The sequence below is a fragment of the Chelonoidis abingdonii genome, chromosome 11 (genome assembly GCF_003597395.2).
Source record: "Chelonoidis abingdonii isolate Lonesome George chromosome 11, CheloAbing_2.0, whole genome shotgun sequence".
Taxonomy (NCBI): Eukaryota; Metazoa; Chordata; order Testudines; family Testudinidae; genus Chelonoidis; species Chelonoidis abingdonii.
The window spans coordinates 24,235,106-24,250,608 of NC_133779.1; the positions used below are offsets into that span (position 1 = coordinate 24,235,106).

The 15,503-nt window shown below is 46.5% G+C and overlaps 4 protein-coding genes across 6 annotated transcripts in view; 2 read left to right on the forward strand and 2 right to left on the reverse strand.

Annotated features, from left to right (window-relative positions):
* The window catches only part of LOC116816480 (uncharacterized), a 560,774-nt gene that overhangs the window by 479,589 nt on the left and 65,682 nt on the right, over positions 1-15,503 (reverse strand). For 2 of the 3 annotated variants that reach the window (XM_075070352.1, XM_075070351.1), the window contains exon 1: positions 6,046-6,918. In XM_075070352.1, the coding sequence (XP_074926453.1) occupies positions 6,046-6,324 (279 nt within the window). In that variant the 5' untranslated portion in view covers positions 6,325-6,918. Of the gene's footprint in view, positions 1-343; positions 458-6,045; positions 6,919-15,503 lie in introns of those variants that run through there. The other variant, XM_075070353.1, reaches the window with a different exon arrangement.
* Positions 1-15,503, forward strand: part of LOC116821735 (uncharacterized) — a 310,474-nt gene that overhangs the window by 269,112 nt on the left and 25,859 nt on the right. The window lies entirely within an intron of this gene.
* LOC116816605 (zinc finger protein 2-like) overlaps positions 1-15,503 on the forward strand; it is a 181,381-nt gene that overhangs the window by 43,230 nt on the left and 122,648 nt on the right. The window lies entirely within an intron of this gene.
* LOC116816556 (uncharacterized) overlaps positions 1-15,503 on the reverse strand; it is a 568,924-nt gene that overhangs the window by 2,539 nt on the left and 550,882 nt on the right.

Here is a 15,503-nt window from a genome sequence, read left to right on the forward strand (position 1 = left end):
AGACAAAAACCTCAAACAGAGATAGGGAGGGGAAGGCCAAACCAAAACAAGTGCTTGAGAGAGGTCAAATAAAAACAAGAACTGAACTCCTCCCAACTCTTCCCCTAAACTGGAGAGAGGAGGGGATCAATTCGGCCTTCACATCCCATCCAAATTTACAGGGGGAAGGGAGGAAGCTACTACCTGGTGTCTGCTAGGGTCTACAGGAAGCCACGAGCTATATTTACCCTGAGGATACGACCCCTGCAATGGACAATAACGAACTGAGAAACCTTCCAAGTTATTGTAGGGCATCCCAGATGTTTCCTTCAGGCACTTACAGATTCTGAGTAGGTTTCCTCACCTGTGCAAGGAGCTCTCAGGATCTCTCTTTCCTCTGAATCCTGGAGGTCTGGGACCCATGGCTCTTCCCTTTGTTCGACCTGGAAGATCACATCAGGTTGGGAAACTAGAAACCCTGCTCAGATGAAAGAAAACAAAGAAGTTCAGTTGATTTCATAAGACTTTTTCATAAAAAAACATTCTATTAATTTAACTTCAGTGCTTAGTGTGACCTGGTGGGCCACTGGCAGTTCTCACTGAAAATGCCAAAGTTAGGGCAGGCTGAAAAAGGGACAGCAGATGCTCCTAAAACTGATGGTTAACACAGAAGTTAAACTCACCAACCAGTCACAAACTGTGCTTCTGATCCCCCACACTGGTGATCAAGAAGCTGAAAAAAGAAATCACACAGCCCCCTTTATTGCATTCCAGTTCTCTGATTCCCAATAAGCACTTAGGTCCAGTACAATGAGAGGTTATTTAAAAACTCTGCTCACATAAACAGTGTTGTTCTGACCACAAAGGGTCAGCCACGTTACCAGGTCAGTATAGGTTTGGATCTTACCCAAAATACCATGTTGCCAGCCAATCCTTTAGCATCTAAACTAAAGATTTATTATAAAAGAAAAGAAAGAAGGGAGTTGTTAAATGGGAAAGCAGTCAGATACATTCCGAAATCTATATATCAGGTTCTTAGCAGTATTGGTGAGTTGCTGGCTTGAACGTCTGTCTGGAACACATCCACAGCTTGTATGGGTCATTCAGTTCTTTGTTTAAGGCTTCAGTTTGTAGAGAAGTTGCTCCAGAGGTAGGAAGAGGGATTGAAGACAAAATGCAGGTGATGCAGCTGCCCTTTACATTCCTTTTGCCATGTGGCTCATAATTCCTGTGTCCCAAACAGAAGCACATGGCATGAAAAAGCCTTGGATTTCTCAGTACAGAGGCATACCCCTGTATGTCTTGCTGTCTCAACAGCAGGGGCAGCTCTAGCTTTTTTGTCGCTCCAAGCACTGCAGTCAGGCAGCCTTCAGTGGCTTGCCTGCGGGAGGTCCGCCGGTCCCGCGGCTTCGGTGTACCCGCCAGCAAATTGCCACTGAATCCGTGGGACCGGCAGACCTCCTGCAGCCGCACTGCCTAAGGCTGCCTGACTGCCGCCCTCGCAGGGACCAGCAGAGCACCTCCTGTGGCATACTGCCGCAGGCATGCACTTGGAGCGCTGGTGCCTGGAGCCACCGCTGCTCAACACATGTATCCCCTTAGTCCCTTCCACAGGTTCATTATATAGCTGATGAACCTGGATGGATATCAAACATGCTAGGTGGTGCTGACACCAATATGTCTGGGGATGTCACCCAGACACTCTGCATAAGTCTGGAAATACAGATATACCCTACATATCTATAACTCACAATACAAAGGTGATACAAACATAGGAACAAAATTATCGTACCTGGAAAATCATAACATTTTCACTGACACCTGGCATGTTATATCTAGCATGATTCATTGCAATTTTATCATATTGATATTAATAATAAAATAAGTGTCTCACAATTCCATGCAGTGTCATGCTTAGTAAACCAGTGAATTCCCAGGACCAGCTCCCTGGGTCCTTGAAGATGCCAAACACTGTGCTTATGAGGGATTCAAATACCCACATATCTTCTGGGAAAACACACAGACAGACACTGTGTCAGTCTGTTCCCCTATGTTCATTCTTCTAGAAAATCATGATCAATGTTGTACATAGTCTGGCTTGTGAGGTATTATTTGAAATTACATAATTACTGAATATTATTCTTCTGTTAAAATGTGTATCAACACTGTATGTAAACTTATGAGATTTTACTGTATGATATTACTGAAAGTTACAGTTACAGGAACACCCACAGAACAGTTCCTCAGAGACAGCAAGGCAAACAGCCGGTCAAATGGCCATTCTCTGGCAGGGGGAAGGTGTGAAGAAGACATTTACAGTCATTCACAGGGACCTCTTGAAGCTCATATCTCCAACAGACAGCCTGTCACCATGACTCAGCTGAGAACAGAAGTTGTTTCTAGTACAAAGGACTGAATTATAAAAAGGGGTGACAAAAATGCTTGAGACTCTGTCTCTTTCCCCTTTCCCTCTGCTCATGACAACTGCTGAAGAATGGAACTTGGGCGGCAGGGATGGGTTAGGGGGAATCCTGGCTAAAGGAAAGCCAGCCTGTCCCAGCACATGGTGAGAGAAACATTTACTTCTAATCCATTTTAGCTTATTAATTTAGACACTAGTTTGTGTTTTATCTTGCATTTCTTTTGTAAACAATTCTGACTTTTATGTCTCATTACCCATAGTCACTTAAAATGTTTTTTTCCGTAGTTAATAATTTTGTTTTATTGCTTCATCTAACCAGTGTGTTTGGAAGAAAGTGTCTTGGAAACACTATTTGGGATAACAAGGCTGGCATATGTCATTTTCCACTGATGAAATGACAGACTTCATATGAGCTTGCGTTGTTCAGTTGTGTGCTGGACAGTGCAAGATGTACATTTCTGGGGGAAAGTCTGAGAGCAGAAAATTTTCTGGGGTTCTCCTGTGGGGTACTGTAGTTTGTGAGTCACTGACTAGTAGCACTCAATACTGTGTAGCTGGGAGCGAGTTACATGCTGGAGACTGTGTGTTAACTGCCCAGGAGTGGCTGTTCTCACAGTAAAACAGTGGAAAAGGCACCCCAGCTTGGAGAACTGAGGGGACACACCTGTTCAACAGTCCAGATTGTACTGTGGGTAATGTCACAGACATTCATTATGACAGAGCCTCTTAATCAGGAGCCCTAAAATCCTGATTGGTGGCAGCGATATCAGATCCAAGCTGGTAGTAAGCTTGGAGGTTCCATGGTAGCTTCTCAGTTTATGAACGCTAAGGTTCAGAATCTGAGTAGGACGCTATTACACACATCATCTACTGAATATTATCCTCCTGTTAAAATGTGTAGCAACACTGTATGTAAAGTTATGAGCTTTTACTGTATGATATTACTGAAAAAATTACAACTCTGGGGAACACCCACACACCAGTTCCTCAGAGACATCAAAGCAAACAGCTGGTCAAACAGCCATTCCCCGGCAGGGGGTGGATGTGAAGAAGACATCTACATTCCATCACAGGGACTACGTGTAGCTTATATCTTCAACAGACAGCCTGTCAGTATGACTCAACCGAGAACTGAAGCAGTTTCTAGTACAAAGGACTGAGTTATAAAAAGAGGTGAGGAAAATTCTTGAGACTCTCTCTGCCCTTTCCCTATACTCACAACAATTCCTGAAGAAGCTTGGGGAACTGAAGGAAAACAGCTGTTTAACCACAGTACAATCTGGACTGTTAATGTCACAGACACTCAATTTCAATGAGTCTCCTAAAACACAGAGAAAGTAAATCCACGTCCCATAAATCGAAGACTCCAGATGGAGGGCAAGTCTCCCTGGCACTGCTTCTTGCTGACAGAGAGGTCCAGAGATAGTGAGAGAGTCCTGGGGAAGCTGAGAACAGTAAGCATAGGCTGGTGAGGTTCAGTGGACAAAGGGAACAGGAAGGGCAGGGATATTACTGAATGCAGGATCTCAGCAGTGCCAGACGTCAGGATAGCACATATTGCAGTACCTTGAAAAACATAATCCCAACTAAACATATCAAATGATGGGGTCTAAATTATCTGTTTCGACTCAACAGCGGGATCTCGGAGTCATTGTGGATAGTTCTCTGAAAACATCCACTCAAGGTGCAGAGGCAGTCATAAAAAAACCCAGAATGCTGGGAATAATTAAAAAAGGGATAGATAATAAGACAGAAAATATCATATTGCCTTTATATAAATCTGTGGTGCAAGCACATCTTGGAATACTGTGTGCAGATGTGCTCACCCCATGTCATAAAAGGTATATTGGAATTGGAAGAGGTTCAGAAAAGGGAAAAAAAATCATTAGGGGTATGGAAATCCCTGGGTGTGGAGAACACTGGGAAATTGGAAGCTATAATTCAAAAGTAAGAGACTCTAATTATTCCGGAAAAACAGAGTGTGGAAAATAAGAATCAGGTCATGTGACTTCAGGAATGAGGGACACAAAAATACAAGGAGCCTGCAGAGAAGAGAGATTGTGGCTATTACACATGGTGATAGGGGAGCAAGACTCTCAATGTGTCAGGAAGTGTCACTACGAACCTAGGCCATTTTCACATGCTGAGTTGCAACCCAACTCAGGGAGGAGTTGTCTCATCTGTAATCCTGGGTGAGATTCTAGGTTTTGCTGCTGGAGCTCCCCTGTCTGGACACTCCCAGCCAGCATTCAAGGACGCACTGAGTCTCTGTGTGATAAATAACTCAGGACCAGCAGCTCTGACTCCAGCAGCCTGCTTGTTACACCCCAAGCACATTCTAGTCTGGGTGGAGTAAACTCAGTGTTTGAGAGAAGGTCTGGGGTTGGAAGCTTCTGTTGATTATGCTGGATGTAAGCCCCAGTTTTACTTGAGTAAAGAGGAGATATTTGACACTGTGCAATACTGCTCCTGTGCTCTGTTCCCAAAGTGTTCTGCAGCAGGGGAGGATCTCTGGTAGTGTGTGTGTCACTGGCATATCGGGGTGATGCTGAAACAGGACAGAACAGAGATGGCACTGTGTGAAGGGGGGAGGGATAGCTCAGTGGTTTGAGCACTGACCTGCTGAAGCCAGGGTTGTGAGCTCAATCCTTGAGGGGGCCATTTAGGGATCTGGGGCAAAAATCTGTCTGGGGATTGGTTCTGCTTTGAGCAGGGGGTTGGACTAGATGACCTGCTGAGGTCCCTTCCAACCCTGATATTCTATGAACCGTATCTTTTCATCTCCCCTTCCAAGAATTGAGGGGACAGGGATCCTTACCCAGCAAGGTCACATTCTCATAGTTCTCCTGCATGACGTCTCTCTAGAGAGCTCTCTGAGTTGGGTCCAGAAGAGCCCACTCTTCCCTGGTGAAATACACAGCCACCTCCTCGAAGGTCACCGGCCCCTGAAAGAGCAAGAGTCCAACACTCAGGACCTGATGCCCCACTCACAACCCCATTATTTGTGGGGGAAAGGAGCCAATCATATGAAAGCTCTAGGTGGCTCACAGTCAACAGAGCCCCACCCCCACCCCCACCCCCACCCCACTCAGAGTTTCCAGGAAACAACAGGATGAGGAGACAGAGAGTCCATTGTCTCTCCTAGCAGATCCACCACACACCTACTAGCCACCGACTGATACAGGAGATGGAGCCCCTAGCAGGATCCAGGGAGAACTCCCTGGTAGGAAGCTCAATACCCTCCTCATTGTGAGGAGCAGGATATGAAGGGAGGGGAATCTCCCCTAAACCTGACTGATGGGTGCCCCTTTCATATCTCACACCAGCTGCTGGTTAGTTGGGTCAGGCTCCAGCAGTGGGAGTCTGGTCAGTTTTTCTAGCTCCATGTAGGCGATTGTTTTCTGTTCAACAACTTAGAGCATTTCCACTTCTGAACCTCATGGGTCTGGTCCTAGAATCTAGGCTGCTTATTAAACAATTCCCAGCAGGTTTGCCACAACCTGTCCTCCTCCCTTTCTCCACCCTGTGCATTTTCTGCCCGTTCCAACCTCCAAACCAGACTGTGCAAACCTTCCCATCTCCGGCGTACTCGCTGTCCCTCCTCTACTGCAAGGACCCACCAGCAACCCTCCGATAATCCCTACATGAACTGGCTCCACTGCAGCCATTTCTCTCCCCTGTCCCATGGAAAAATGAGATGAGCTGGAGTGAAACGTGGGCATCATTCTGCCGCCTGTCTCGGTGAGGACGACAGTTCTGGAGGTTTCAGAACAGGCTTTAGTTAATTTCACATCATGCTTCCCCGAGGCCCTAGGGTAACCAGACAGCAAGTGTGAAAAATCAGGACAGAGAGTGGGGGGTAATAGGAGCCTATACAAGAAAAAACTGCAAATATCAGGACGGTTCCTATAAAATTGCGACATCTGGTCACCCTACTTTCCCTGCAGACAGACATCCTAGATTCTGCCATGCTGAGAAAATGCTCAATCTCTTTATTACAGTGCAGACCTGACCCCTCCTGGCAGGCTAAGCCCACAGACTCATTTTTAACTTCCCTTCTGCCTCCCCACATCGTGTAACTAAGTCTCTGAACACAAGGCTGGAAACAAGCAGAACCAAAGGAGTCACTTTCGACTATTCCCTCCAACACTGACCCCCGATGGCAGCCACACTCCAGCAGGAGGGATATGGAGTCAGGAATTGGGTTTTCCTCTGTCTGATTCTCATCTTGTCCACAGGGGAGTGATTCTACCCAGGCTGCAGTAATACATCTGTCTGGGCTGATTAGAGATCTCGAAATCTCTCTCAAAATTCTTCTCTCCCACGGCCCCTTTCAGTCTCTCTTTCTCCTTTTCCCGGTCCTCTCTCCCTGCCCACCTGGTAGGAAAGTCCAATTCCTGAGTTGTTTGCTCCCCATGGCTGGATTTGCTCCTGCAATTGCTAATGGGAGGAGAAATGAGGGAGAGGGGCTGTTTGTGTAGAGTCAGGTCAGACCCCAGCATTTTCCCTTGGTTTCTTTTAGTTACCTGGAGTCTCTGGCTCAGAATTTAGTATTAACAGGGCCTATGGGGCTAGTACTAGCTGAAGAATGTCATCACCTGGGCCAGGCAGAGAAGCAGCTTTAATTAACGTCACTTCTAAGCACAAAACTCCCACTAGTGGAGCAGCAGCTGCTAAGCCTGGTCTCCCAGATCACAATGAAGGCTGCAGCATCTGACCCAGGAAGCTGAACCCCGATATCCTGAGCAGAGAAGGACAGAGCATTTGAGCAGCCTTCCCTCCTTTAGCTCTCTGGGGAGAGCAGCTAATGAGAGCCCCTCCTCACAGAGAGAATTGCTAATATCATTTGCACCATTGTTCATCTGGAATCACTCCTTGTCTTTCCACACAGCGATTCTGGATTAACAATGGTCTCAATGAAACCAGATTTCAGAAAGAATGAGTCCAGAATGCTGTGGAAGAGACCACTGTATGGCAGTGCTAATGCCCTGTGACGTTATTGATATAATCTGGGCTCATATAGAACATGGTTGCAACCAAGGTCCTGTAGTGGCACCAAATCTTATGTAAAGGGGGTCATATAAGGTGTCTAAGACCAGGTTATGGGTTGCTGATTATGATTATGCTGTCTGTATGCATGTGTCATTTTTAGTTGAAGTTATGAATATTGGCTCTATCCTGTCTGTATTTCAAACTTGTGCTATGATTCGGGAGACATCCCAAACAAGTTGGTGTTAGCTCTGCCTAGCCTGTTTGATGGCCCATTAAGGACCATCAGCTGTACAACTGACCCACTGAGAGAAGGCAGATATGCCTTGTAACTCAGCAAAGTATGCAGGAACTTGCCCATGTGACTCCAGATTCCATTTTGCTGTAATTTTCCACAGTAAGGACAAAGAGGTTCTTACACTTGGAAAAAACTATAAAAGGCTGATGCCTCATCTCCATCTGGTCTTCAGTCCTGCTTCTTACCTCTGGAGGGACTTTGCTACAAACTGAAGCTCTGAACAAAGGACGGAATGACCCATCCCAGAGGGGTATGTACTCCAGAGATGTGATTTGAACCTGCAGTTTATTCTATCACTGCTACAAGCTTGAACTAAGAACTTTGCCATTACTGCATGTAATTGATTCCATTTAACCAATTCTAGCTCTCATCTATGTCTTTTTCCTTTTCTGAATAAACTTTTAGATTCTAAAGGATTGGCAACAGTATGATTTGTGGGTAAGATCTGATGTGTATATTGACCTGGGTCTGGGGCTTGATCCTTTGGGATTGAGAGAACCATTTTCTTTTATTGGGGTGTTGGTCTTCATAACCATTCATCCCCAGGATGAGCGGCACTGGTGGTAACACTGGGAAACTGGAGTGTCTAAGGAAATTGCTTGTGTGACTTGTAGTTAGCCAGTGGGGTGAAACCGAAGTCATTTTTGTCTGGCTGGTTTGGTTTGCCTTAGAGGTGAAAAAACCTCAGCCTTGGGCTGTGACTGCCCCGTTTTAAGCCATTTGTCCTGAATTGGCACTCTCAGTTGGGCCCCACCAGAAGCCCATCATCACACCCCTGTCCCACCTCCCTTAGCCCCCAGATCTAGGACAAGGACTCGGGGCACAAATTTTCTCAGTGGAACCAAAAGTTCCTTCAGTTTTCAAGAGAGGAGAAAAGCAAAATCTGTGTTTGGTAAGAGGATAGAAAGATATTGTGGTGACCGGGTCTGGCCAGGGAATGCCAGGCAGTGCTTGGAGCCAGGATTGTGTCACAAGCTAATCAGGGAAAAGGAGCATGGTTAGTAGCAGCCCCCACAGCCCACACCCAGGATCCCCCAGACACCCCCCAGTATCACCCAGCCAGGGTCCCATTAGATATTCCCTGGGACCAAGCCCCCAGAGTCCCTGCAAGGGACCCTCAAAGCCCCACCAGCCAGGGAACCCCCACCAGACCTTCACTACCAGCATGGGGATCCCAAAGGGTTCCCTCCACTAAGAGCCCCCAGCAGCTAGGGACCCCACCCCACCGGGAACTCAGTCCCTCACTGCCTGCCTTTCAGCAGGATCTGCCCTGCTGTTTGCCTGAGACGCCCTGATGCTTTACAGCGGGACCCCTCACCCTGTCTGCTTGGTACCCCTGTCTAGTGCCAGGGATTTCTCCGTGCCCCCCCACCCCCAACTCTGTGCACTGGGCATGGCAACAATCCCAGGAACCAGCAAGGGAAGCCCAGACACAGCCCCCGGCACCCTCTAACCCCCTGCCCCACCAAGAGATGCCCACTTCCACTGTTCTGCAGTCAAGAGGCCCCCAGCGATCCCCACCTCCAGGACCCACAGCCTTAGCACTGGGCACATCAGAACCACCCCCTGAAGCCTCAAACCTCCACAACCCACCAACCTGACTAGGGTACCCCCTGCCCAGCCACCCAAACACCTCCCACTACCACAATGCCCCTTCAGCTCCAGCTGCAATCTCCCAAAACAGACATGCATGTCCCCCAGCTACAGTGTTACCTCACAGTGTCTGACAAATGAATATAAAGTTATCACCGCTCCTGCTGGCCAGTCGCACAGGCAGAGGAAGCTCTTGGGGATGCTTCTTGAACAGGAGAATGGAAGGCCTGGAGGTCCAAAATAGGTAAGAAGTTTCCATGCCCTGTTACTAGCAAATAATGACCACCATGGATCCACTCCAGAGGTGGCTACAGCTTAGCACTGTGGGAAGCAGCCCCTCACAGAGACCATTTGTCATGGGGTTTGGGAAACTTCTGGACCCATGCTGCACTCAGAGTGACCTCCTCATCATGTGCCAGCTGGAGAAAAGAAAAGGGTCCAGCCAACTCTCCCGTTATCAGCTGGGAACCACTGATCCCCAGGACAGGGGTAGGCCTCTGGCTTTGATGTGTATTAAATATGGGCAGGTCTCTTTCATCAGCAAACCTTTTAACAGAGCTAAAGAAGGGAACAAATGATTCTCAAAAGAGAGGGGAAAGATGATCACTGGACAATTTAACCCCCTGCAACCTTCAGGATGGAGAACGACTCAGGGCAACAGGTTCCCTCCAAGGAAGGAGAAGTTGCTGGGATTTAGAAATATGGGGACAGTCCAAAACCCGAGAGGATTTTTAAATTGACATTTGATAATGACATAGAAAGAGGCAAAACCTGAGTTTTGAGATCAATGTTCAGAAGTGAAAGAGAAATGATGCAAATTGGCGGGATTTTGGATCCATTTTGCAAATTATAGCGAGGAAAGTGGAAAATCACAGGGATTTTATATCAGTTGTTGATATGAGGTAAAATCTGTGTGTCTTTAACATCAATATTTGACAAATGAATAGAGAGGAAATGGGCAACATTTGCAAACATTTTATATCCATGTTCAAAAATCTGAGAAAAGGCGGGGGCAGTACTACTCAAAGGATCTGGGGGTTACAGTGGATCACAAATTGAGTCTGAGCCAGCCATGTGACTCAGTTGTGACGAAAGCTAGTTCAGTACTGGAATAGGTTACCAAGGGAGGCTGTGGATTCAACATCATTGGAGGTTTTTAAGGACAGGTTGGACAAACTCTTCAGTGTTGGGGGGCTGGACTAGATGATCTCTCCTGATTCATTCCATCACTACAGTTCTCCGATTGTATTCTGGGAAATGTTTGGTCATTTTATTACACCTCTGATCCGGCCCACCCCACTAGCACTATGCCAAGACATTTTGAAATCCTCTCAGTAATGAAGTCTGAGAACCAAACATGAGACAAGAGCAGAACAAAAGGAGGACTGGAGGGATTTCCCCTGACATTGCCCCCAGGGCACCACACTCCCACATCCAGGGGCACAGAGAGAGTCAGGAATTGGCTTTTCCTATCCCTGAATCTCACCTTGTTCACTGGAAAGAGAATCTGCCCAGAGATGCTGCAGTAAGAGTGTGGGGGCAGGTTAGCGATCTGGGAATCTCTCTCCCCAATTATTTCTCCCACTGCCCCATCAATCTCTCTTTCCCTTTTCTCCCTGTGTTTCTGATTTCCTAGACCTCTCCGTCTGGCAGCCAGCCAGCCATTCCTGGGTGTTCACTCTCCTATGGCTGGATCGGCTTCTGCAATTGCTAAGGGGAGGAGAGATGTGGGGTGACGAGGGGCTATTTGTGCAGAATCACTTTTATGCCCATCCCCAGCAAGTTCCCTGAGGTCTCTATCAATCACATGTCTCTGACTCAGATGTTGGTGTGGGCAGAGCCTAGAGCTGGCCCATGGAACTAATTACAGCTGGAGAAAGTCCTCACCTTGCCTGGGCACAGAGGAAGCTTCGCTCCAAGCCCCTCCCAAGCCCAGATCCCACGGGGGGAGCAGCAGCTGCTCAGTCTGGGCTCCCAGATCACAATTCACGCAGCAGCGTCTGACCCAGGAAGCTCAACCCCAATATCCTGAGAAGAGAAAGAGACACAGTAAGACAGAGACTGAGGGCTTCCTCCTCATTTAGCAACAACTGAAACTCCCTCCCCGCAGGGACATATCCTGATTTTATTTGCCCCCATGTTAATCTGGCATCATTCCATGTTCTTTCTTGAAGTGTCTCTTGATTAAGAAAGGGAGAAGGATTCACAGCAACAGTTTCCCCTCCAAAAGCTGAAGTTCCTCCAGTTTTGAAAATGGGGACAGAAGCAAAGCCTGTTGTGATTTCATATCAGTAATTGATAAATGGATAGAAAGTTATCAGCAGCCCCTGCCAGCCATTCACACAGGTTGGGGGAGCCCTGGGTGATGCTTCTTTAACAGAAGAATGGATGGCACGGAGGAGACAAATTTTTTAAGAAATTTTCATGCCTGGTGACTGGCAGATAATGGCCAATAGGGACCCACTCCAGACATGACTATATCTCAGCACTAGGCGAAAGGAACCCCTCATGGAGACTATTCGTCATGGGGGTTTGGGATACTGCTGGTGAACATGGTGAAGGGCAAGTGAGGGGCTAATACAGTAGCAGGGAGATTTTCAGCCACTCTGGGTACAGCCTGGGCAGCAAGGAGCCAGGCACAGACTGAGCCCTCATCCTGTGCCCCCTGAGGAAAGGGAAAGAGTCCAGGCAACTGTCCTGTGAGAAGCTGGGAGACACCGTTCCCCCAAACAGGGGGAGGTCTCTGGCTTTGATGTGTATTAAATATGGGGCAAGTCACTTTCATCAGCAAACATTTTAATGAAGATAAGGGGGAAAGAAATGAGTCTCAAATGAGAGGAGAAAGTTGACCACTTAACTCCCTGCAACTGCCAGGATGGAGAATGACTAAGGCAAAAAATTCCCTCCAAAACAGGAGAACTTGCTGCTACTAAACATGGGAACGTCTTCAAACACAAGATGCTTTTTAAGACATTTGATAATTACATGGAAAGAGAAAATCTGACAGCTGAAATCCATGTTAAGTCATTAAAGAGAAAAGAGGGGAAATCTGCAGAATTTTTCGTCAATTTTCACAAACTAGAAAGGAAAGTGGGAAAATGTGAGGGATTTTATATCGATAGTCAATAGTAGATAAAGAGGTAAAACGAGAGTGAATTTCATATTGTTATTTGACAAACTGAGGGAAAACGGGAAACATCCGCAAAACTTTTCTAAATATATTCAAAAAAGTGAGAAAAAGTCAAAAACTGAGGATATGTTACATTAATATTTTATTATTAGTGAGAGATGGAAAAAATCTCAGGGAATAATAAATTAGAAATAGATAACTAGAGAGAAAGGAGGGCAAAAGTTTAGGATATTCTCCTGAAGAAGATCTGTGTGTAGCTCAGAGATTTGTCTCTCTCATCACCTGAAGTGGGTCCAATAAAAGATATTACCTCACCTACCTTGTCTTTATAAATGCAAAGCAATGTACTTTGGAGAGAAAAACTGCAGCTACTTATACACTGGGAGGTAAATTAACTATCAAATGTAGCCCATAGATCCAGACCTGTATCCTGTATGATATTGGCTTGAACAATTAGCGTAAGACTTGAGGCCTATGAACTCTGACACAGATAAATGACTTAATATTCACCCCTAACTAAGGTTTGGAGGACAGGAAACAGAGTGTCTAAAGAGGGAATTTTGTCCATAAAGACACCAGACAACCAGAAGAACATGAGCTAACACCAGCATTTTGATAGAACATCTGCAGATGTCTGACCACGGGAGTGCCATGGCAATGAAGAGACACATTTGACCCCAAGATCATGAGATCATTAATACACTAACCTATAGGAGAAGGACACCCCAACATTAATAGGGAGAGGAAACACAAATAAGGAAGAGGGGAGAAACCCCTACTGAACATGCAGTACACCTGCGGCATCAGCAGAACATATTATCGGCTACACAAGAAAGAGATTTGCATGTTGCTGTAGATAGATCAATGAAAAGCTCCACTCAGTGCACAGCTTCCAGCAAAAAAGCAAACGTGTTCAGATTCATAAGGAATGGGATGGAGAATAACATCAAATGTTTGTATATAAATCGAGGGGGCAGCCTCTAATATCCTGGGACCACCATAGCTACTACAGCACTGCACACAGGATATTTTAGATCTCTCTTTGAGAATTGGGGAAGAAAGTCTAAAAAGAAATATTTGATAATGAGAGAAAACCACCCAGATCTGAAGATCTGTCCAGTAGTTGGACAGTTTCACGGGATTGTATATGGAAGTTCCATAAACAGACAAAAGCAGCAGAGAATCCTGTGGCACCTTATAGACTAACAGACGTTTTGGAGCGTGAGCTTTCATGGGTGAATACCCACTTCGTCAGATGCAGGTAGTGGAAATTTCCAGGGGCAGGTATATATATGCTAGCAAGCAAGCTAGAGATAATGAGGTTAGTTCAATCAGGGAGGATGAAGCCCTGTCGATCAGTAATGATATATAAATTCTGCCCCGTTGGGGGGTAGCAGAGGGCCATTGCTGGCAGATGATAGCGGTATATTTGGTGGACGTGCAGTGAATGAATCCGGTGATGGTGTGGCTGATCTGGTTAAGAGTCCGTGATGGTGTTGCTGGTTGTAGATATTGGGCAGAGTTGGCATCGGGGGTTTGTTGCATGGATTGGTTCCTGAGGTGATGTTACTATGGTGTGGTGTGCCGTTGCTGGTGAGAATAGTTTCAGGTTGCAGTGTTGTCTGTGGCAAGGAATGACCTGCCATCCAAGACCCGTGAAAGTGTGGGATCATGTCCAGGATGGGTTGTAGATCCCTGATGATTGCGTTGAGGGGTTTAGCTGGGGGCTGTATGTGATGGCCTGGAGTCCTTTTGGTTCTTTCTTGGTTGTCTGCAGTAGCGAGGCTCTGGGTACGACGTCTGCTCTGTTGATCTGTTTCCTAATTTCTCCACTGATTCCGGACTTTGCGGTGAGTAGTTGGATGTTTTGAGAATGCTTGGTGGAGATTTTGTAGGTGTGTCTCTCCGTCTGAGGGTTAGAGCAGATGCGGTTTGTAACCTCAGTGCTTGGCTGTAGCAACAATGGATCGTGTGAAATGTGCCCGGCGAATGGAAGCTGAGTCCTAACGAAGTGGAGAGGTGCATTAGCGGTACGTAGATTTTCGATAATGTACGGTATGGGATTTAAGTAGACCATCACTTAATTTGGCACGTGATGTTTCAGCCTGGACCTCCTGTGTAGATTGGTCCAGGCTGAAGGTTGATGGTGGGGTGGAAGTTGTTGAAAATTGTGGTTGGAATTTTCTAGGGTCCCTGCCTTCCACAACGTGTCCATAATGATGACCACTGATGTCATCAATGAGCGGAGGTCAGAGAAGGGCATCAGTGGACAGACTGAGGAAGAACGTTAAAGTTCCACCATACAAAATATTGGGCGTATTGTGGGGCCAATGCGATGCCTCAACGCACTCATTCAGTGGATCTAGCAAACCCATCCTTGTGACAATCTTCATCCCACAACTTTCACAGGTCTGGATGGCAAAGCCAATCCTTGCCACAGACAACCGCCAACCATTGGAAAGCGTCCTTCTTCGACCAGCAAGCGCCACACCACACCATAGTAACTTCACCTCAGAAACCAACCATAGTAACAAACCTCGATGCACTCTGCCACTATCTTACACCAGCAACACCCACAGGACTTAACCAGATCAGTCACACACCATCACTGGTTCATTCAACCTTGCATGGTCTACACTGCAACTGTAACGCCAATATATGCCAAGATGCCCCTACCTGCTATGTACATACGGCCAAACTAGGACAGTCACACGGAAAAGATAAATGGGACACAAATCAGATACAGGAATGGCCAATCATTACAAACCTGTAGGAGAACACTATCAACCTCCTGGCCACACTATGACAGACCTAAGGTGGCCATCCTCAGAAAAAAACTTCAGGACCAGACTTCAAAGAGACTGCTGAAGCTTCAGTTCAATTGCAAATTTCTGACACTGCCATCACTCTGAAACAAAGACTGGTCGATGGCTTGCCATTACAAGAACCAGTTTCTCGCTCCCTTAGGTTTTCAACCCTAACTGCCTAGAATCAGGCTTCCCATCCCTCCTGAGTTGGAACAACCTCAGTAAAATCGTCTAGCTTTGCTTGCTAGCATTATAAATATATCCTGACCTCTTTCGAGAATTTTA